The sequence below is a fragment of the Rousettus aegyptiacus genome, unplaced genomic scaffold, assembly GCF_014176215.1.
Source record: "Rousettus aegyptiacus isolate mRouAeg1 unplaced genomic scaffold, mRouAeg1.p scaffold_m13_p_5, whole genome shotgun sequence".
In the NCBI taxonomy this organism is placed as follows: domain Eukaryota; kingdom Metazoa; phylum Chordata; class Mammalia; order Chiroptera; family Pteropodidae; genus Rousettus; species Rousettus aegyptiacus.
This window is the reverse complement of record NW_023416308.1, coordinates 28,108,423-28,130,731: the sequence shown is the minus strand read 5'-3', so window position 1 is coordinate 28,130,731 and position 22,309 is coordinate 28,108,423. Positions and strand designations below refer to the sequence as shown.

General features: G+C 34.1%; 1 protein-coding gene across 9 annotated transcripts in view; it reads left to right on the top strand.

Moving 5' to 3' along the window:
• ARHGAP32 (Rho GTPase activating protein 32) overlaps nucleotides 1-22,309 on the top strand; it is a 272,991-nt gene that overhangs the window by 184,532 nt on the left and 66,150 nt on the right. For all 9 annotated transcript variants that reach the window (XM_036221401.1, XM_036221400.1, XM_036221392.1 and 6 more), the window contains one exon: nucleotides 18,149-18,230. In XM_036221401.1, the coding sequence (XP_036077294.1) occupies nucleotides 18,149-18,230 (82 nt within the window). The remainder of the gene's footprint in view (nucleotides 1-18,148; nucleotides 18,231-22,309) is intronic.

The following is a 22,309-nucleotide window of genomic DNA, read 5'->3' as shown; positions in this document are numbered from 1 at the left end:
AGTACAAACCAGGCCTGACCCTGCTTAGCTTCCGAGTTCAGACAGGATCTGGCTTGTTCAGGGTGACATGGATTAGCTTTTTTTTTTTTTTTTTACAGTATCTCTTCCACAGAGCAGCCAGAGTAAGTGAGTAAAATGTAAATCAAATCACAGGGCTCCACTATTCAAATCCACACAAAGCTTTCAGTCACACTCAGAATAAAATCCAGCATCCTTGCAATAACCCACAAGACCCTACAAAATCTACCTATTACTTACCCCTCTAGTTCCTTTCTTCTTTCTCTCCCCTCATTCCTTTCCAGCCATTCTGGTGTTCTTATTCACGAACGTTCTGTATTGTGAAAATAATGGAATTTCCCTCTTGATTGGTTTCTAATAAGTTTAGAGCTAAATTTATGGTCTTTGTCTAGTAAGACTATAACAATACATATTTTTAAAAATAATTTTTTAATTTTCAATTACAGTTGGCATACAATATTATATTAGTTTCAGGTGCACAACATAGTGATTAGACATTTACATAACTTACGAAGTGATTATCTCAGCAAATCCAGTACCCATCTGACACCATACATAGTTACTACAATATTTTTCGCTGTATTCCTCATCTATATCCCCATGATTATTTTCTAAGTACCAACTTCTTAATTCCTTCCCTTATTTCACCTACTCCCTCACCCTTTCCCATCTGGCAACCATCAAAATGTTCTCTGTATGTTTGTTTGTTTTATTTGTGCATTTATTTCGTTCTTTAGATTTCACATATAAGTGAAATCATATAGCATTTGTTTTCTCTGTCTGACTTACTCCACTCAGCATAATACCCTCTAGGTTGATCCATGTTGTTGTAGATGGCAAGATTTCATTCATTTTTTTATGACTGAGTAGTATTCCATCGTATATATGTACCACTTCTTCTTAATCCATTCATCGATAGACACCCAGATTGCCTTCATATCTTGGCTATTGTAAACAACGCTACAGTGAACATACTGATGCTCATGTCCCTTTGAAGAAGTCTTTTGGTTGTCTTCGGATAAATACCCAGAAGTTAGATTATTGGGTCCTTCATAATGTCTTGTTATAGCCTTTTTTTTTTTTTTTAAACTCTATTTTGTCTGGTTTAAGTATTGCTACCCCAGATTTTTTTTTGTTTCCATTTCCATGAAATATATTTTTCCATCCCTTTATTTAAATTGTGTGTATGTATTTTTCGATCTCAAGAGGATCAATCTGAAGTGAGTCTCTTGTAGAAAGCATATGTCAAGGTTTTGTTTTCTTATTTGTTCAGCCACCCTGTCTTTTGATTGGAGCATTTAATCCATTTATATTTATAGTAATTGTTGATAGTTATGTGGTTATTGCCATTTTATTATTCATATTTTTAATTTTATTTTTCCTTCTTAAAATCTTTCTAACATTTCTCATAATACTGGCTTGGTGGCGATGAATTCCTTTAGCTTTTAGTTGGGAAGCTCTTCATTTGTCCTTCAACTCTAAATAATAGCTTTGTAATCTTGGTTGTTGGTCTTTGCTTTCCATATCTTTGAATCTTTCATGCCAAACCCTCTGGCCTGTAAAGTTTCTGTTGAGGAATCAGCTGTCAGTCTTATGGACGGTCCCTTGTAGGTAACTAACTGCTTTTCTCTTGCTGCTTTTAAGATTTTCTCTTTTTCTTTAACTTTGGTATTAAAATTATGATGTGTCTGAGTGTGGCCCTTGAGTTCCTCTTGTTTGGGCCTCTGTACTTCCTGAGCTTGTATGTCTATTTCCCTCACCAGATTAGGGAAGTTTTCCATCATTATTTCTTCAAATAGATTTTCAATTCCTCGCTCTCTTATCCTGCTGGTACTTCTATAATGCAAATGTTGGTACACTTAATGTCCCTGAGGCCCCTTAACTATTTTCATTTTTTTTGGATTCTTTTTTCTTTTTGCTGTTTTGATTGGGTGTTTTCTGCTACTTTATTGTCTAAATCGCTGATTTGATCCTCTGCTTCATTTAATCTATTCTTGATTCCTCCTGAGGTATTCTTCATTTCAGTTATTGTATTCTTCATTTCTGACTAGTTTTTTACACTTTATCTTTTTATTTTTATGTTTTTTATCTCTTTGCTAAAGTTCTCACTGAATTCATCTACTCTTTCCTATGTTCATTGAGCATCATTATCACCAGTGTTTTGAACTCTACATATGTTAGATTGCTTGTCTCCATTTTTTCTTTTTCTGGCACTTTTTTCTGTTCTTTCGTTTGGGACATGTTTCTTTGTCTTCTCATTTTGGCTGCCTCCCTGTTTTTGTCTCTGTGTTAGGTAGAGCTGTTGTGTCTTAATAGAGTAGTCTTATGTAGTAGGTGTCCTTAGGGGCCTAATGGTGTAGTCTCCCTGGCTACCTGAGCTGGCTACTCTAAATGTGTCCCCTGTACTGGTTGTGTGTTCCCTCCTGTTGTAGTTGAGCCTTGTTTGCTGTGTGCATGTTAATGGGAGGGATTGACCCTCGGGTTGATTGGTTGTGAGGACTGACCAGTGACTACAGTGGAAGAGCTGTCGTGCAGGGGCTGACCCTAGAGCAGGATTTGCTTTAGCAGCTTCTAGTGCCTTCACAGTCTGCCCTTTGGGTGTGTCATCCTCTGATGTGGCCCCTGGTGGTACATGCTGGCCCTGAGGTCTCCTGAGAAGGGCTCTGCCACAGCCCCAAATCACCCACAGCCAATACCCTGCCCTGGGCCTCCTGGCATGAGCCACCAAGCAATCTGCAAATGGCCCCCACCCATGCTGGCCCTAGAGGTGCCTTGAGAGGGTAAGCCATGAACTGAGGCTGGCTACTGCTAGTGCTGGGCTTGGGGCTGCTCAGCTAGAGGTACTGGGCACACTGAGGCTAAATGCTGCTTGTTTGGGTTTTGTAAACCCTTGAGAAAGTTTAGAAAAGTCCACAACATGAGCCAAGACAGCCCATTTGTATGGAAAAGCTACTGGAAGTGGCTTGAGTGGGCCCGGAAGTCGGGTGGGTTCTCAGGGAATCACCAGGGTAGGGTTACTAGTGTTAGCCAGGTTGATGGAGACTCAGAAATGGTAGGCTTCTTGTCTGCATACTTGGAGGAGTGGAGTGCCTAACGAAGGAACCATGGCCTCCACCAGCACTTTTGTCTGGGAGAAAGCTGCCCCTCCAGCCCGTGCCCTGAAGTCAGACAATTCAGTTCCTTCCCATATGTCCCTGGCTCCTTTTGAGCTGCTATCTCAGTGGTAGAGCTCAGAGTGAGTGATTCCATTTGTGAGTCAGTCCACACGTGGGCCCTTTAAGAGGAATGCCTGGCACTCCAGCTGCCCTTCATATCACTCCCCTACAATCTTTGCTGATTTTTACATCCATAAGTTGAAACTTCTCAGTGCCAGAACTGTGAACTGGAGAGCTTGGTGTTGGTCTGGGACTCCTTGCTTCTCAGGGGTCCTCCACAGCCTGGAGGAAGGCAAATTATCTCCTTATTTATATAACAACCATTATATTTATGTATGAAATCCAAAGATATACCTTATCATTACTCAAAATTAAGTAGAGCAAAGTACTTTTTCTACTGTTTAGTAATGGGAAATCATGTACTGTAATTTTTCATTAGTAATGTTATATAATTTCAAGAGAAGAAAGTATGTGATACTACAAATAAAAGGAATTTTAACATTTCTTAAACACTTCTTACATGTTTTATTCTGTGTTTTAACCTTTAATTCTCACATGTCTGTGAAGAAAGTACTGTTATTGTCTCTGTTTTACTGATTAGGAAACTAAAACAGCAGGGTTAAGTATCTAGTCCGTTGTTATTCCCCCGATTAGTGTAAGACCTTAGACAGGGAAACCTAGACATTCTGGGCAAAGAGAGGGTCATAGCACTAACTTAATGAACCAGTTGAGGCTTCCCCTTTTCTACTTGTATGAATCATTGATTTTTATAATGGAGAAGATAACAGTGGATCACATGGGCCTAAACTGTCATTTAGAATTATAGAGACAAAGGAATTTATACTGTTCTGATTCACAAAAACAGTAAGAAATGGTATTGCCAGGACCAGAACACAAGTTGGGTGAGTTCTAACTGTATTTTTTCCCCTTGGATCACAAAAATATGTAAATTTTCTTGATTTATGTTTTGTATTTTTTGTTGCTGTTTTGATTTTTTTCTTGTTAGGGTCATTAGCAGCAGCCATTGATGTTTAGAGCTAAATTTGTTCCTTAATAGTTTTTTGTTAGCTTATAACATCAGAATATATCCTACCAAATGATGCTTAGCATTCAGTTTTGTGAAAATTATTGACAGAATGGCTTAGAGTAGTAGCTCTTAACCTCATCAAACCCTACAAACCCTTGTTATACAATATATTTTCTAAAATCCTTCCTTCAGATTCTGAAGTAAAATTTCAAATGACATAAATTCACAAATAAAATAACTACCTACAAACAGTTTCAAAAAAAGTCAGTATAATTTTTCACGTATAATGTAAGGAGAAAAAAAGGAAAGTAACTTATTTATTTAAAACGCACTATGTATATATTTAAAATACAAATACTTGGGACTACTGTGTGAGAATCTTGTTATTTAAAATGTAGTCCACAGGTTAGTAGCATTAACATTAGTTAGGAAATATAATAAAATTTGTTTATAATAAAATCAAGATAGGAAATATGTAGAGATATATTTGAAAAAAGATATGAAAGATCTGTTTATTGAAAAACTACAAAACATTTCTGAGAGAAATGAAAGAATATCCACATAATGGAGAGAGATACCCTGCAATGCGTTGGAAGTCTTTATATTGCTCAGATGTCATTTCTTCCTAAAGTGACCCCAATAAAAACCTCAGAAAACTTTTTAGTTGAAATTAATAAGCAGATTAAACAATTCATATGGAAATACAAAGGACCTAGAATAGAACAGCCAAAACAGACCTGAAAAAGAACAAAGTTGGAGAACTGACACTAATTGAAGAATTACAGCTACACTGTTAAGAGAATGTGGTATTAGTAGAAAGATAAACAAATAGATCAATGAAATACAATAAATTGTCCAGAAATAAACCCCCACATGAACATCTGATTTTTAACGACGGTTCAAAGTCAGTTCAGTGAGGAGAATATGGTCCTGGAACAACTGGATATCCATTTGCCTCCAAAATACACTTCGATTTATTTCTTGTAACCATCTGTAAAAATTAACTCAAAATGGACCATATACCCAAACATAAATCTTAAACTATAAAGCTTCTAGAAAAAAACATAGGATAAAACTTTTGCGACTTTGGGTTAGGCAAAGGTTTCTTAGATGCAACATCAAAAGACAAATTCATAAAATAATAAAATCTCACTGAAAATTAAAACTTCTCTTTACTAGACATTACTAATAAGGGAATAAAAGACAAGCCAGAGACTGGGAAAAAATATTTGCAGTGATTATATCTGATAAAGGACTTGTATCCATGACATGTAAAGAACTCTCAAAACGTAATAAGAAAACAGAACACACTTTAAAAATAGGCAATAATTAGAACAGACACTTCAGCAAAAGTATATATGGCAAAGAATCACAAAAAGAGATGCTCAATATAAACAATCATTAGAGAAATGCAAATTAAGATGACAGTGATGTATTGCTACATACCCACTAGCACTGTGTGAGAGGAATTGGAACTCTCACACAGTGCTAGTGGGAATGTAAGAATCTACAACCAGTTTGGAAAATAATTTGTCAGTTTCTTAAATTAAACATCTACCTATGTAATCTAGCGATTCCATTCCTAGGTGTTTATTCAAAAGAAAAGAAAGCATATGTCCATACAAAAAGCAAGTTGGACGTAAATGTTCACAGCAGCCTTCTATATAATAGCCCCAAATTGGGAACCACCCAGATATCTTATCAACAGAAGATTGATAAATAAATAAATAGTGGTATCTATACAATGGAATATTACTCAGGAATAAAATGGAATGAATTATTGATATATACAGCAACATGAATGATTATCAAAATAATTATGCTGAATGAAAGAAGACAGACAACAAAAAAATATGCATTCTGTATGACTCCATTCATATAAAATTATAGGAGATGCAAAGTAACCTAAAATGATAGAAAGCTCAATGGTTGCATGGTGAGTGGGAATAGGGAGTAGGTAGATAAATAGAGAAATGACAAAGAAATTTTGGGGCAATAAATATATTCATAATCTTGATTATTGTTATTGTTTCATGGCTATCAAAATGTGCATTTTAAATATGTACAGTTTTTTGGTTGTCAGTTGTAACTCAGTAAAAATGGGGAAACAACTTGCAGAAGCATCTTTGACTTAATTTTTCATGTATCCCATGATAATTTCTGTTTATTTTACTTCTCTGTCTTATATGCTCTTCTTCGTTCTTCATGGCATTTTCATACTTTGGGTTTTATTATTTCTTTTCTAGTCTTAATGTTTGCAAATTCCTATAGTGGTCTACTTCTTATCTTTCTCCCTTCATTCTACCCTAAAAGTATACACGGCTATTTGAATTTTTTTTACTGTTCCTGTCCCTCTTCCGCTCAGAATTTACAACTTTTATTTTGTTTAGAAGAATCTTCAAACTCCTTGTCATTATTTATAAGGCCACCCATGGTCTCTATACCCCATTATGCTTTCCAGTCTTTATAAACTTGATATTCTAGACAAATTTAGCTATCATTTCCTCCTCATTACACAGATTGCCCTTTTCATCTACCTGTTTTTCTACTTATGCCTTATCTGTCCTCCTCTTACTCCTTCCAGAGAGGAAAAGTAAGGCAAAGTAATTAAAAATTTTAAAGCAGCTATAATTTTGTCTTATTTGATATTTCATTGAACTAACTGGGAACATAAATTCAATATTGTTTGTTGGTTATTTGCTATATAATAAACAATTATTCTCAATACTCATTCTCAGTATTATTCCATTGGTCCTTCCAGTTTCTTCCATCGCCTACTTCCTGCCTTCACTCGCATTCTTATCCAGCTTACATTCCAGTAGGACCATCATCATTACATTCACCTATCACAAATATATCCTTCACCCCTGTTTTATTCTTTTACATCATTAATGGTCTCTGGCTTAATGCAAAAAAAAAAAAAAAATGGATACTTCATTACTCATCTTACCTAAACTCTCAGCAGTATTTGTTGTATCTTTTCATGACTTGCTCTTCTCTTAATAGACGTGACACAACACTCTTAGAGTTTCTTCAGTTTTCTCAGTCTTTTATAGCTAATTTCTTCTACTAGGCATCTGAAAGTTTGAGTTGGACTACCTTCTCATTCTGTGCTCTTTGTCCTAGACTATCTTATTCACTCTCTTAGCTTAAAATACCATATATATAGCCAACTCCCAAGTTTATATCTTGATCCCTCACTGAATTTCTTATTCTCAAACCTGTTGTACCGCAAAAGTAATGTTTTTAAAAGCAGAAATTATGGAGCTGGCATTTAAAGTTTAGTAGAAGTATAAATAAAGCAAAGAAACAAGAAGCAATGTGGTGTTTTGCAGGGGAAGGCAGTGGGGGAGTGAGGAGAGGGGGAGATATAAATAGAGTATCTTAAAAAACCTAATGCTAGAATTGTTAGGTCACAAGAAAATGGAAGCAGGAACCTGGGAAGTAAGGAACTGAGAGAATTTGCTTCTAATTTTTTCTTCTTTCCATCCATTGTAGCTGCTGCTACTTTATCTCAGTCTCCCCTTTTCTTTCTTTCCTTTCTGTCCTTTCTTCCTTTCTTTCTCACCTCTCTTCCTCTTCTCTCCCACTGTCCCTCTCTCCTTCCCTCTCTCTGTCCCTCTTCCCCTCTCTTTCTTTCTCCCTCTCTCCTTTTTCTCTCTTCCCCCTCCCCCTCCCTCATGCCTCCCATTTTCTTTCTTTTTTTAAAATATTTCCTAGTTCTAATAACTCAGTGGAGATGGTGAAAGATTCTTGACTTATAAAATCCTAGGAGACAAGACTAGTTGACTCATTAACTTGTGGTCTGATCAACTCTACTGGGATGGTCTTGGCAGAGGCATGGATGTTGGACTAGACAGAGATCCTAAAGAGGAGTGGGTTCTCTAAGAAAGTTTGATGAGTGGGGAAAAAAATAGTTGGCCATTTCTAGATGAGAGATTATGAATTTGTCTTGGTTTGAATCTCTTCAGTAATGTGATTTTCCTCCGGCAGTAGAGAAGCATGCAAGAAGGAAAGTATAATGATGCAGTTTCGGTTTGCTGGATTGGTTTGCCAGAAGGTTAATATTGCAAGGAAATTAAGACTACTGTTTTTTTTTTTTTTTTTTTTAAAGTTCAAATGATCAGGCACAGGGTCCATACTGGATATCAAAAAAAAAAAAATACTGGAAGGGGGCCAGGTACCCAGAGTAGGGATGGGGGTTGGTTGGGGAGTACAGGAAGGTGGGGTTGCAATGTCTTTGAATTTGAACTTCACTCAATATGGAATAGGAAGGGTCATTAGAGACCTAGAAGGATAGGAAGTTGTAGTCAGAAAATGAAAAAATGGAAATTCTCTGAGGCCAAATGGTTTTAATTGATGAAAAAAATCCATGGCATAGTCCTGGGAGTAAGAGCTATACTTTACTAAGCTTAATAATAATAAAACAATTTGTTGTGCTAACAGCCCTAAAGTTTGACTAGCCATAAATTAAAGATAAAACCCATTAAACAGGAATTTTTAGAAAAGTCAATGATAAACACATTGTTCTTATGTAGAAATCTCTAGTTAGATTTTTTTTCTTTATTTAAATTAAAATTATTGGGATGACATTGGTTAATAAAATCTATATAGGTTTCAAGCGTATGATTCAATAACACATCATATATATATATATGTGTGTGTGTATATATATACACATATATATATTGCCTTGTGCATTCACCCCCCATAGTTAAATTTCCTTCCATCACCATATATTCGAACCTTTTTAGATTTTTGATTGGTTGCCTCAGAAAGACCATAGTTAGGGTAAGAATCCATCTCTAAGCAGTGATTCTTTTACATTCCTTCTGCTACTAAAGCCCCAGGCCTATTTTATTGCAGTAACTTTGTTCCTAACATTCCCTCTAAGTTGTACCAAAATATTTTTTAGTACATTCATTTTTGTAGCCAAACCTATATTCTTTATAATGTGAACAGATCCTCAAGGTAGAAAATCAGACAAATCAGATTGCAGTCTTTTTCCTTTGGATCTCATTATTCAAGTCATATACTTGTCAAGCTGCTAGAAACCTATTCCCATGAGCTGTTAGAGGTAGGGCAGGCAAAGGACCAAGTGTATAGAAATAGATTAGTGTTGAGCTGGAGCCAGTTGTGAAATTTTTAGGAATTTTATAGGACAGTTATTTGCAAACACAGCCATTATTAAAAATTAAAGCATATACATTTATAGTTAATTATAAATGTATAATGAATTATTATTAAAAACAATTATTATTAAAAACAAAGGTAATAAATACTTAAAACTTTTAAATAATATTTTGCTGTTACCTAGCCTCTGAAGGTTACTTATACCTAATATACTGTGTGGTATAAATGCTACGCAACAGACTACTTTGAATCTCTTTTCAACTCTGCATTCAGTTGTGTCACATTGGTAGCTTGAAACCAGCCGAGGTGGGGTTATTTACGCCATAAACTAGCACACTCTGTAAATCAAGGCCTTTTCCTCAAAGAGAGAGTCGTTAAACAATTACCAGCACACTATTGGATGTAGTAGCTTCTTGGGCTTTTCCCTTTATCTCAAAGACTTGAGGGAAAACTACCAAAGTGGATGTCCTTGCCTTCTTGTAAGCCCATCCCTAATCTGTTCCAGCCTTATGTTTCCATTGGTCTTTTTATTGTTACTATATTTTTATTACCTACTTAAATCCTCTACCCTTATGGGCCCTAGATGCCAGTCTTTTATCTCTAGTTCATGTTCTTCCTAGAGTCGAATTTCATTTTGACCCTACCAGTATACTCATTTCCCCTAATTCTTGCCAGCCATAGAAATTAGAGCTTTAGAAATTGCTACGGTTGAAGAAAGAATAATATATGAAACAGAATGACAACATCGTTTTATTTTTTATGATGGCAGTTTTTTTTTTTTTGTCATACACTTTTTTTGAAAATAAGTTTGTTGAGGTAACATTGGTTAATAACATAGAAATTTCTGGTATACAACATTATAATTCATTATCCGTATACTCTATTACATGCTCACCACACAAAGGCTAGTATCCTTTCATTACCAAAATTTGACACCCTTTACCCAATTCACCCTACCCCATATACCCCCTTTCCCTTTGGTAACCACCATTTTGTTGTCTGTATCTATGAGGGTTTTTTTTTTATTTATTAGTTTGTTACTTTTTGCTTTATATTCCACATATGAGCGAAATAGTGGATTTTGTTCTTTTCCATCTGATTTATTTCCCTTTGCATAATACTGATTGTATTTGATCCGTCCATGTTGTCACAAATGGCAATATTTCATCTTTTATGGCTGTGTAATATTCCTATTGTGTGAATGTGTGTGTGTGTGTGTGTGTGTGTGTGTGTGTGTATACATACCCATCATCCGTGGATGGGCACTTAGTTTGTTGCTGTGTCTTGGCTATTGTAAATAATGCCGCAATGAACAAAGGAGTATATAGATCTTAATGAATTTGTTTTTATATTTATTTTGGGAGTAAATACCCAGAAGAATTACTGGTTTATATGGTGGCTCTATTCCAACTTTTTAAAGGAACCTCCATACTATGTTGCATAGTGGCTGTACCAATTTACATTCCCACCACAGTGTAAGAAGATTCCCTTTTCTCTGCATTCTTTCCAACACTTGTTGATTCTTGTCTTTTTGATAATAGCCATTCTAACAGATGTGAGGTGATGTCTCATTGTGGTTTAGATATGCATTTCCTTAGTAACTAGTGATGTTGACTATCTTTTTATATGTCCGTTGGCCACATGTATGTCTTCCTTATAAAAATGTCTATTCAGATCCTTTGCCCATTTTTTAATCAGATTCTTTTTTGTTATTGAGTTGTATGAGTTCTTTATTTTGTTGGATATTAATCTCTTATCAGAAGGATCACTTGCAAGTTTCTTCTTCCATTAGGGTGGTTGCCTTTTTGTTTTGTTGATAATTTCTTTTGCTGTGCAGAGCTTTTTAGTTTGATGTAGTCTCATTTGTTTATTTTTGTCTTTTGTTTCTCTTGCCTTTAGAGTCAAATTCACAAAAACACTCTGGGACCAATGTCCAAAAGCTTAGTGCCTATGTTTTCTCCTACATATTTTATTGTTCCACATCTTGCATTCAAAACTTTAATCCATTTCAGTTAATTTTCGTGTATGTTGTGAGATAGTGGTCTAGTTTTATCCTTTTGAATATGACCATCCAATTTCCCCAGTACCGTTTATTGAAGAGACTTTTCTTTCTTCATTGTATATTTCTGGCTCCTTTGTCATAAATTACGTGCCCTTCTATGCGTGGATTTATTTATGAATTCTCAATTCTGTTTCATTGGTCTCTGTTTCACTTTTTCTGCCAGCACCATACTGTTTTGATTACTGTAGCTTTGTAGTATAGCTTGAAATTGAGACATGTGATACCTCCAGATCTGTTTTTTTCCCTCAGGATTGCTTTGGCAATGTGAGATCTTTTTGGGTTCCATACAGGTTTGAGGATTTTCTGTGAAAAATAATTACATTAGGATTCTGTTAGGGATCACATCGAATCTGTATATTGCTTTAGGTATTTTGAACATTTTAAATGTTAATTCTTTCAATCCATGAACACAATATCTTTCAATTTTTTTTATCTTCTCTAAAGTCCTTCAACAATGTCTTATAGTTTTCAATGTACAGGTACTTCATCTCCTGTATTAAATTTATTCCTAGGTATTTTATTATTTTTGTTATATTGTAAATTGGATCATTTTCTATATTCCTCTTTCTGATATTTTGTTAGTATGTAAAAGCCATTCACTAAGAGCCATGTGGTCCTGGACTTTTGTTTTTTGGGAGTTTTTAAAATACTGTTTCAATTTTCTTACTAGTAATCAGTCTATTCAAGTTTTCCAATTCTTCATGGTTCTGTCTAGAAAGATGTGTTTCTAAGAATTTGTCCTTTTCTGCTAGGTTGTCTAATTTGTTGGCTTATAGTATTTCATCGCATTCTTGTATAATCCGTTGTATTTCTGTAGTATCTGTTGTAACTTCAGTTCTTTTATTTCTGATTTTATTTGAGTCCTTCTCTTTTTTCCTTAGTGAGTTTAACTAAAGGTTTGTCAATTTTATCTTTTCAAAGAAACAGCTCTTCGCTTCATTAATTGTTTCTATTGGTTTTTTCTATTATTTATTTATTTATGCTCTGATTTTTATTATTTCTCACCTTCTGCTAACTTCGGGCTTCATTTGTTCTTTTTCTGTCTCCTTAAAGTGTGAAGTTAAATTGTTTATTTGAGATTTTTCTTGTTTCTTGAAATTGGCTTGTATTGCTCTAAATTCGCTCTTCGTACCACTTTTGCTACATCCTAGAAATTTTGGTGTGCCATATTTTCATTTTCATTTGTCTTTTACCCAATAGTTGTTCAGGAGCATTTTGATTAATCTCCACATATTTGTTTTGACTTTTCCAGCTTTCTGCTTGTAGTTAATTTCTAGTTTGGTTACTGTAGATTCTTATTATGATGATTTAAGCCTTCTTAAATTTATTGAGACTTGTTTTGTGTCCCAATATTTGATCTGTCCTTGAGAGTGTTCCATGTGCATTTGAGAATAATGTGTGTTATGTTGTTTGGGAAGGAAAGTTCTATAAATAACTAAGTCCATCTGCTCTAATGTGTCATTTAAGACTAATGTTTCCATGTTGATTTTTGGCTAGATGATCTATCCATTGATGTAGTGGGATATTAAAATCCTCTACTATTATTTTTATACTGTCAGTTTCTCCCTTTCAGTCTTTCAATAATTGCTTTATATATTTTCATGTTCCTAGGGAGTGTGTGTGTGTGTGTGCGCGCGCGCGCGTGTGTGTGTGTATATGTTATATTATATTATATTTTCTTGGTGGATTTTCCCCTTTATCATTATAAAATGTTCATCTTTGTCTCTTTTACCTTTTTTGTCTTGAAATTTTTTGTTTAATATAAGTATGACTGCATCTGCTTTACTCTGGGTTCCATTTACTTGGAGTACTATCTTCCACCTCTTTACATTTAACCTATGTTTTTGTAGTTGCGGTGGGTCTCCTGAAGGTAGCATATAGTCAGGTCTTATTTTAATCCATTTTGCTGCTCTGTGCCTTTTGACTGGTGAGTTCAGATCCTTTACATTCAGGGTCATTATTGATATATGAACACTTACTATAGCTATTTATCTTTTGTTTTCTGGTTGCTCTGTTTATCTGTCGTTACCTTTCCCTTGTGTTCTGTCTGATACTTTTGTTTGATGGTTTTCTATGACTTTTTTTCCTCTCTTTCCCTTTTTTTTTTTTTTTTGTTTCTTATCTCAGCTCTGGATTTTTGTTTTTTACTTGCCATGAGGTTTGTGTAAAGCATCTCAGATAAAATAGTCCTATTTATTTTCTGATAGCATCTTATCTTTATTCACCTATATGAGTTCCATCCTTTCTCTCTGCCCCTTTTATATTTTTGTTGTCACAAATTATCCCTTTTTATGTTGTGTGTTTATTACCAAATTGAAATAGCTGTTATTATTTCAATACTGTATTCCTTTTAACCTTTGTGTTATAATTAAATGTTTAATACCCTGTTCTGAAATGGAGTTGCAATTTCCTGCTTCTGTTTGTCTCTTTGTCACCTTACTCAAAGTTTTGTGTACTTTTGTCTTTTTGTTTCAGGTAGAAGAGTTCCTTTCATCATTTTATGTATAATTTAGGTCTCATGTTGATAAATTTCCTGTTTTTTTTTTCTTTTGTTTTGGAAACACCTTTATTTCTTCTTTATATCTAAAGGACAGTTTTTCTAGATATATTATTCTTGGCTGGTGATTTCCCTCCTTCAAAACTTCAACTATATCATTCCAATTTGTCCTGGCCTGTAGTGTTTCTGAGAAATCTGATGATAATCTGATGTTTCCTTTGTAGATTACTGTCTTTTTTCCCCCTGGCAGCCCTGAGAATTTCTTTTCTTTTTTTATTTTTGTCATTAGCTTTTGTCAGTTTTAATATAATATGTCCTGGAGAAGGTCTTTTGTGTTCCGTTAGCTTCTTTTACATTAATGTTCAGTTCCTTTCCTAGGTTTGGGAAGTTCTTATCAATACTAGTTTGAATAGGCTGTCTGTTCCCTTCTCCCTCTCTTGTCCTCCTATGATACGCATTAATATTATGTTGCTCTTTCTAATGGAATCAGATATTTCTTATAGAGTTCTTTAAAAACTCTTCTACCTGAATCATTTCTAGGTTTCTACTTTTCAGCTCGCTCATTCTCTCTTCCATATGATCTCTGTTTCCAGTCCTTCCTAATGCATTCTTCATTTCATTTGTTGAGTACTTCATCTAATTTATTGAGTTCTTCAACATAAGAATCTCTTTTTGGCTCTCTTTTACAGTTTTAATCTCTTTGGTAATGTTTTTGTTCATTAATTTTATTCCTGAGCTCATTGAACTGCCTTTCTGAGTTTTCTTATACACAGTTGAGTTCCTTCATCACTACAACCTTGAATTCTCTGTCATTTAAATCACAGTCTCCCTTGACTTTGAGTTTAGTTTCTGGAGAATTATTGTTTTCTTTCTATGTTACCGTGTTTCCTTGGTTGTTCATGGTACTGATGTAGTCCTTCTCTGCCTGCACATTTGAGGTAGTACACTCTTTTCTTGTTTAGATACTACTTTGATCTTATCAATTCAGCAGGTTGATAATTAGAGGTCTTTCTTTTGTTATCCAGTAGATGGTGCTCAAGTTTTTGTTTTCTCTTGTGCTGTTTATGCCTCTGGAGGTTGCCTTGAGGTAGGGGGGACATTACTGTAGTTGTGGAAATTGACACCTGGGTGACCTGAGTGGTGGGCCTTTTAGCCATTTTGGGGTCACCTCCATCTGGGGGCACTACCACTGTTGGGGAGATATGTCAGATGGAGGAGGAACCCAGTTTTTGAGTCCCCTGTGCCTCCAAGGGCCCCTGTTCCTTATGGCTGCAGGCATCACTATGCCATAGTCCGGGGGCCATAGATGCATCTCCTTTACGTCTAGCATGTTTCTTTGTAGTATAAGGAATGGGGAATGGATCCAGATTCTTGGGCACCTATGCTGCTTATGCCCCTCTTACCCTCCACTAGACTGTAGTGGCACTGCACCCCGACTCCTCCACTGTTACCAAGTTGGCTGAGGCCAAAGCAGGCACAACACTGTCCCTGTCCTTCCCCTTGTCCTGCCTCTCTTATACATGTCAATATGCCTACCTTTATGGTACCCATGCGTAGATTTCTCAGGTGTGTTTGTGTGTTGAGGAAAGGAACCTTTGTTGGATTATAGATTTCCAACTTGTTGTAAATTTAAGGGTAAAAAGAAAACAGTCTTCTCGCTCTGCCACAATGCTGACATATTCCTTATGACAACTTTTTAATATGAAAATATACTCTATTTCCCTTTTACAAATTTATAGAATCAGGTCTTTTAAATTAAAAAAAAATACTTCTTTGATCTTATCAGTTCAGCAGGTTGATTCATTTAAACAGTTAGGACTTCTTTTGGCTTCAAGAAACAGAAAAGTAAACAGAAAAGGTGACTGCTACTGTTGAATCTGCAGCTAGACAGAAGCTCTAAGATGCTTTTGGCCTTTCTTTTAGGGTCAAATGAGGCTCATACAGATCCAGACTTAATGCCTGCATTTATAGCAGAAAGGAGGAAGCAGAACAGTTTTAGTAGACCTGTGTTTACATATGCCATGGCTATACCTGGATCCAAGGAGTCTGGGAAACTGAATATTTAGTTTAGCTAATAATTAGTAGTGTTATACTTTATAATAAAGGAAGACAAGTGAGCACAGATTGGAGTTAAGTTATTATAGACCTACATAGTACATAACTATAGACTTCTACATACTACAGTATTTTACCCCATATACTTAAACCTCATGCATTGACACAAAATTAAAAGGTGAAAATGTAACTAGTATATATTGTATAGTTCCTCAAAGAAATTTATTAAGCTTTGTTGTCTTTGTGAAGGAGTGATGAATTTAGAAACTAGGCTAGGTGTCTTTACACAGTTATTGTTGTATTTAATATTATTGCCATTTTTACAAATTTAAGAAACTGAGGTAGAGGTTAAGCAATTTGTTCCAGAGCACAGAATTTTGGTAAATAGGTGGGTCAAGTTTAGATTCTGGTATTTTTTCCATATCCAACTGCAGAAAAATATTTATAAATAGACATGAATTAGACTTTTATGGAAATAATGATATTTGATAGTAAGGAAACTTAAGTACAAACATGCAAAAGGTAGCAGGTGCTATGTGTCTGTCATATCTATTTAATGGAGGAGCTGGAGCCCTGTAGGTCTTCTAGTAGACAACATACTGGGATAATAATAGATAACATTTAGTGAGTGCTAACTACATGTATTTTTGCTTGTACCGATCCATTTAATTCTCATAACAACCCTTAGGAGCTAGGTACCATTATTTTGTTTAGATGAATAAACTGAAATAGAGAAGACAAGTTACAAACTTGATCTAGTATGTAGGCGACCTAGAGTTGAACCCAGGCACTTTTACTCTTGGGGATACACTGTCAACCATTATACCATATACACTCTCATAATAACCGATTTGTGTAAGAGAGGACGAGAAGGATTTTTCAGGTTGATTTTTATCTGTTTCTAATCAATCTTGGTAGAATTTCTCCTTGTCTAGTTAAATAAGGGAAATTATACAAAATATGGTATAGAATTTCACCAATAAAATAAATATTTAAAGTATCATTTGGAAAGGCAGTGTATGGAGACTTTAAGAATCCCAAAATCAAATCTTTCAAACAAAACTGATAACCCCTTTTCAGCTCATGATAACTAGTTACATCTTTATAATTTTAAGAACTACCATAGAGTATTGATCCAGAAATTGAAATAATAATGTAGCAAATGAGTATGTGAAAATAATCCCACACAGTTGGAAATTATACAGCTCAGAACTTCACGATGAATCATACTTTTGGAAGACCATTTCATTTTTTTCCCAGAGTCTGTCAACAGAAGGATGTACAATGTGATGTAGTTTTCATGTTTCGGCTTTAACATCTGCTGCATGACGGCTCAATATATTCCTGTCTAAGGAAACATCTATAAATATTGGTAAAGATTTCCTTTTTACATTTGTTCCCAGGCTGTTTATCTCTGTATTCGTTCTTCTGGCCATATTGTACAGTATCTCTGGGTGATCTGGTGGTCAGTTTTCCCAGGATTCGACCTTCTTAGGATTCAAACTAATGCCATAGAATTCTTAGGAGTCTACCAGGTCAAAGAGTTTTTCAAAGCCAGATTCTCTTACCATTGCTGAGATTGGCTCTTTTTTATTCTCTTGCTTTCCCACTTATCCAGACACTACTAGCTCTTTAACAGCAGTATAAACCAGGATTTTAAATAAATGGTTATTTAACCAATTCTTTTTTAATTTTGTTATTTTTCCATGAATCCTGTGGGAGAATTAAGAGAAGATTTACAAAAAATTTTGAATGTGGTATCGTATAGATTTTTAAAAAATCATAGAGAAGATAATAAATATAAAAATTGGCAGTAGATATGTCAACACAACTTGATTGACATTTCAGCAGAATAAATTATTGAGAGGTAAAAATTAATAACTTGCATGCATAGCTTGGTATCAGACTAAATATTTTAATCAGTTTAGGAACATATGGGAAATTAAAAGCTAAAACTGAAAAAGCAGACTTAAATTTTAGACAAATAAAACACATAACTCTGCATACTCATAGCAACAGATTGTTTTATTATTTGTTTGTGTAATTGGCATTGTCTGTGATTTAGAGTCTTGGAATAATAGAATCATTTGGGAAGGACTGTGGAGTACATTACTGGAATTGAATTGGTGGTGTTCACACACTGATCTGATCTCTGGTTTAGAATCCTCTCTTTGCAGCTTTTTTTTTTTTTTTTTCCTTAGGTGGGACTCTTCCCTGGACACTGTGTTGAGTTAATTAATCAGAAAATTCCCCAGTCAGTGACCAACTCAGTGCCAAAACCAGGTGAGTACACTTTTTCATTAGTGTGGTTATTTTGTCCACTGCTTCAAATACAGATTTCCTCTTACAGATAAGCACATAGCTTGTTTTGCTCTTCTTTTATTTATCGACAAAATATACATTCTTAATTTTATGTGGTTTCCATTTTTAATATATTCTTATTTCTCTATTGATTATTTCACAAAGGTTTACATGCATTCAACATTTTCAACAATATTAAAAAGCTGTCTGTTCCATTAAGCTTTGTCATTATTTTTAGTTATACACTAGGAATATAGCTTATTAATCAATAAAATGATAAAAGAAAACAGCAATTTTAAAGAACTGACATGGAGCTAGTATACTTAGCTGAAAATTAATAGATGAAGGGAATGTGTACTTGTGTACTTTATTGGTGCCTGTGAATATCAAAACCATTTTAAACAGCATTTGTTATTATATAGTATATTTACAGTGTTATAAAAATATGTGGAGTAGTTAAAAAATAAGTAAAGCAATGTTACAGTTTCAAGAAAATGAACATTTTTGTTTCTATGGAGTGATTTAATTTTTGCAAATTTTATGGAATATCTAGTCGGGAACTTTTTAATGTGATGGAAAGTTTTCAAAAGAAAATAAAAACAAAAACTAAAAGGTTATAGAAGGGAGAGGAAATAATCAAATTTATTTTTCCTGGTTGTATTACATTTCCTGTGCTCTACCCTGCCATTCCCTATCCCTCTCCCCCCAATAAAAGAAAAAGAAAAAATTTCTGGGCCTCAATTTATTTGTTTTCCTTAACATATATTCTAGGTTTAAGATCTCTGTAAGAATTAGGAAAAACAAAGTTTATTCTTATTTAGTACTTTCCCTCCTCTCTCCTCAAAGCATTTACCAAATGCTTTGATAAATGAGCAGTTGTTTAACTAATTCATTTTAATTTGTCATTTTCCATGAATCCTGTGGGAGAATTAAGAGAAAATTTACAAAAAAATTTTGAATTTTTTTTGTAGGTTTTTAAAAATCATAGAGAAGATGATAAATATAAAAATTGTCAATAGAGATGTCAGCACAACTAGATTGACATTTCAGCAGTATTTAGGTAAAAGTAAAGGATAATAACCCCTTTCAAAGCTTATCTCTTCGTAGAAGGTTAAGAAGTCAGTGCTTGTTCCAGTTTTTTCTCATAGGAATTTAAACATTTTAGACAGACTACCTTTATTAAGTAGAGAACAGTACTTCAAAACAGTGTTCTCTGCAGTTCTACTTGTCAGGATTCTTAGTTTTTTTATAAGGCATATTTGTCCTCAATTAAATCCCCCTTAGTAGAGTAAATTTATTACAAAGACTTCCTCAGTGGGTACTTGGTCAGTAAGTGTCCATTAGTGGTTCTGATGACTGTAGGTTTCTTTCCTTTGTTAATATGGCATCAGTAACTTAATAATCCTGTAACCATGAGGAGACATTGTCCCAAACAGCTGCTAATCTACTTTCTGTCTTTATAGAATTCCCTATTCTGGACATTTCACATCTTTTGGGGTTGGCTTCTTTCACTTAGCATAATGTTTTTAAGGTTCATTCATGTTACAGCACTTTATCCTTTTCATGGCTCAGTAGTATTCCATTGTGTGGATGTGCATATTTTATTTATCCATCCATTTCAAGTTGTTTCCATTGGCTGTTATGAATAATGCTGCAATGAATATTCGTGTACTAGTTTTTAAGTAGATATATTTTTATCTCCTAACATATCTAGGAGTAGAATTGCCGGATCATATGGTAATTCTGTTTAGCTTTTAGAGGAACTGCAGAGTGCTTTACAAAGTAGGTGCACCATTTTACAATGCTACCAGCAATGTACGAGTTCCAGTTGCTCCATGCCTTTGTCATTGTTTTTTTGATCATTACCATCTTAGTGGGTATGAAGTGATATATCTTTGTGGTTTTGATTTGCATTTCCCTGGTGGTTAATAATGTTGAGCATTGTTTCATGTACATATTACTCATTTGTTTATCTTTGGAGAAATGTCTATTCAGATTTTTAGTTCATTTTTTAATTGGGTTATTTGTCTTTTTATTGAGTTATGAGTGTTCTTTATATATTCTAGATACAAGTTCTTTATCAGATAATGTGGCTTGCAGATATTTTCTCACATTCTGTAGGTTATCTTTCCCTTTCTTGATGATGTTCATTGAAACATAAAAGTTTGTACTTTTGATGAAGTGCAATTTATTTTTTTTGGTCTTGTGTTGTTGGTGTCTTACCTAAGAAGGCTTTGCATAACTCAAGGTCAAGATTTACTTCTAAATACTCTTCTAAGAAGTTTATAGCTTTAGATCTTATATTTTAGCCCATGACCTGTTTTGAGTTAATTTTTATGTATGGCGTGAGACCCAACTACATTGATATCCAGTTGTCTCAGCACTATTTGTTGAAAAGATTACTTCTTCCCCATTAAACTGTCTCCACTCCCTTGGAGAAAATCAGTTAACCTTAGACATTTGAATTTATTTCTGGACTTTCAGTTCTATTCCATTGACCTATATGTCTGTTCTTAGGCCAGTTCCACCCTGTATTGATTACTATTGCTTTGTAGTAAAATTTGCAGTTGACAAGTCCTACTTTATTCGTATTCAGGATTGATTTGGCTTTTTTGGGTCCCTCATAATTCCATAGGGATTTTAGAATCAGTTTCTCTGTTTTTACAAAGAAGTCAGCCGAGATTCTGATAGGGATTATATTAAATCTGTATGTCACTTTTCGGAAGTGTTACCATTTTATCAGTATTTCTTAAATCTTCGAATTCATGAACATGGGATGTTTTTTCATGTATTTAGACTTTATTAATTTTGGTTAATGTTTTGTGGTTTTTGGAGTATAAGTTTTGCATTTTTGTTAAATTGTTATTTTTTGATGCTATTATAAATGGAACTTTTTTAAATTTCATTTTTTATTCATTGCAAGTGCATAAAAATACAATTAATTTTTATATATTTTTTATCTTGAAACCTTGTTGAAATGTTTATTCCAGTAGTTTTTTTAGTGGATTCCTTTGGATATTCTGTATACAAGATCATGTCATCTGTGAATAGAAATATTTTTACTTCTTCCTTTCCAATCTGGATGTCTTTAAAATTTCTTTTTCTTGCCCAGTTGCTTTAGAAAGAATCTCTAATACAGTGTTGAATAGAAGTTTCAAGAATAGGCATCTTTGTCTTGTCTCTGATCTTAGGAGGAAGCATCCAGTCATTCACCATTAACTAAGATGTTAGCTGTAGGTTTTTGTGGATGCTCTTTATCGGATTGAGGAAGTATCCTTCAGTTCTTAGTTTGTTGAGTGATTTTATCATAAAAGGATGGTGGATTTTTTCAAATACTTTTTATCAACCTATTGAAATGATTGTGGATTTATGTGGTCGCTATTTTCAAGTTATTAAAATTTAATATAAAAATTTATTATGATTTCTTCATTATTTTATACATCCCTGCTGTATTAGCCTAACTTTCATTAGTTATTAGTCCTCATATTTGATAACTTGCCTCAGAGATGTACTGTAAACTGTTTTTAAAAATTAGCTTAATATTGATATTAAACTATATCAAATACTTTCTCATGTTTTAAAATGTGATAACCTCCAGAAGCTTTTAAAACTTGAGAAACTTAATCAATTATTGATATTTCTAGAAAATTGTTTCTATCAGTAGACCTGTATGGCATTGTTAATTCTAAATTAGTAATGACATAATGACAACACTCCTTCAAAAGCTAATATTTTATCTTTTGTGAGCAGTATTGCAAGTTTGGTATAGGGAAATGTACATTCTTAATAAATTTTGTAAAGGATAATGTGAATTCTATCAGCCTCATTCTTGTTTCACACTTTAAAAATGTCTTTGCCTACAGTATAAACAACTTGAATGTTCTATTTATTTTTAACATTGCCATCTGTCAGTGTTAGATGCCAAATCTGAAAGATGCAGCTATAGTTTGAAACTGAAATTTAAAGCTCTCTATATTATTACACAACAAGAGCAATAGGAAAAAAATTCCTTTTGGAACTTTTCTTAATGCTCTCAATATATTCTAATTATTTATGTATAT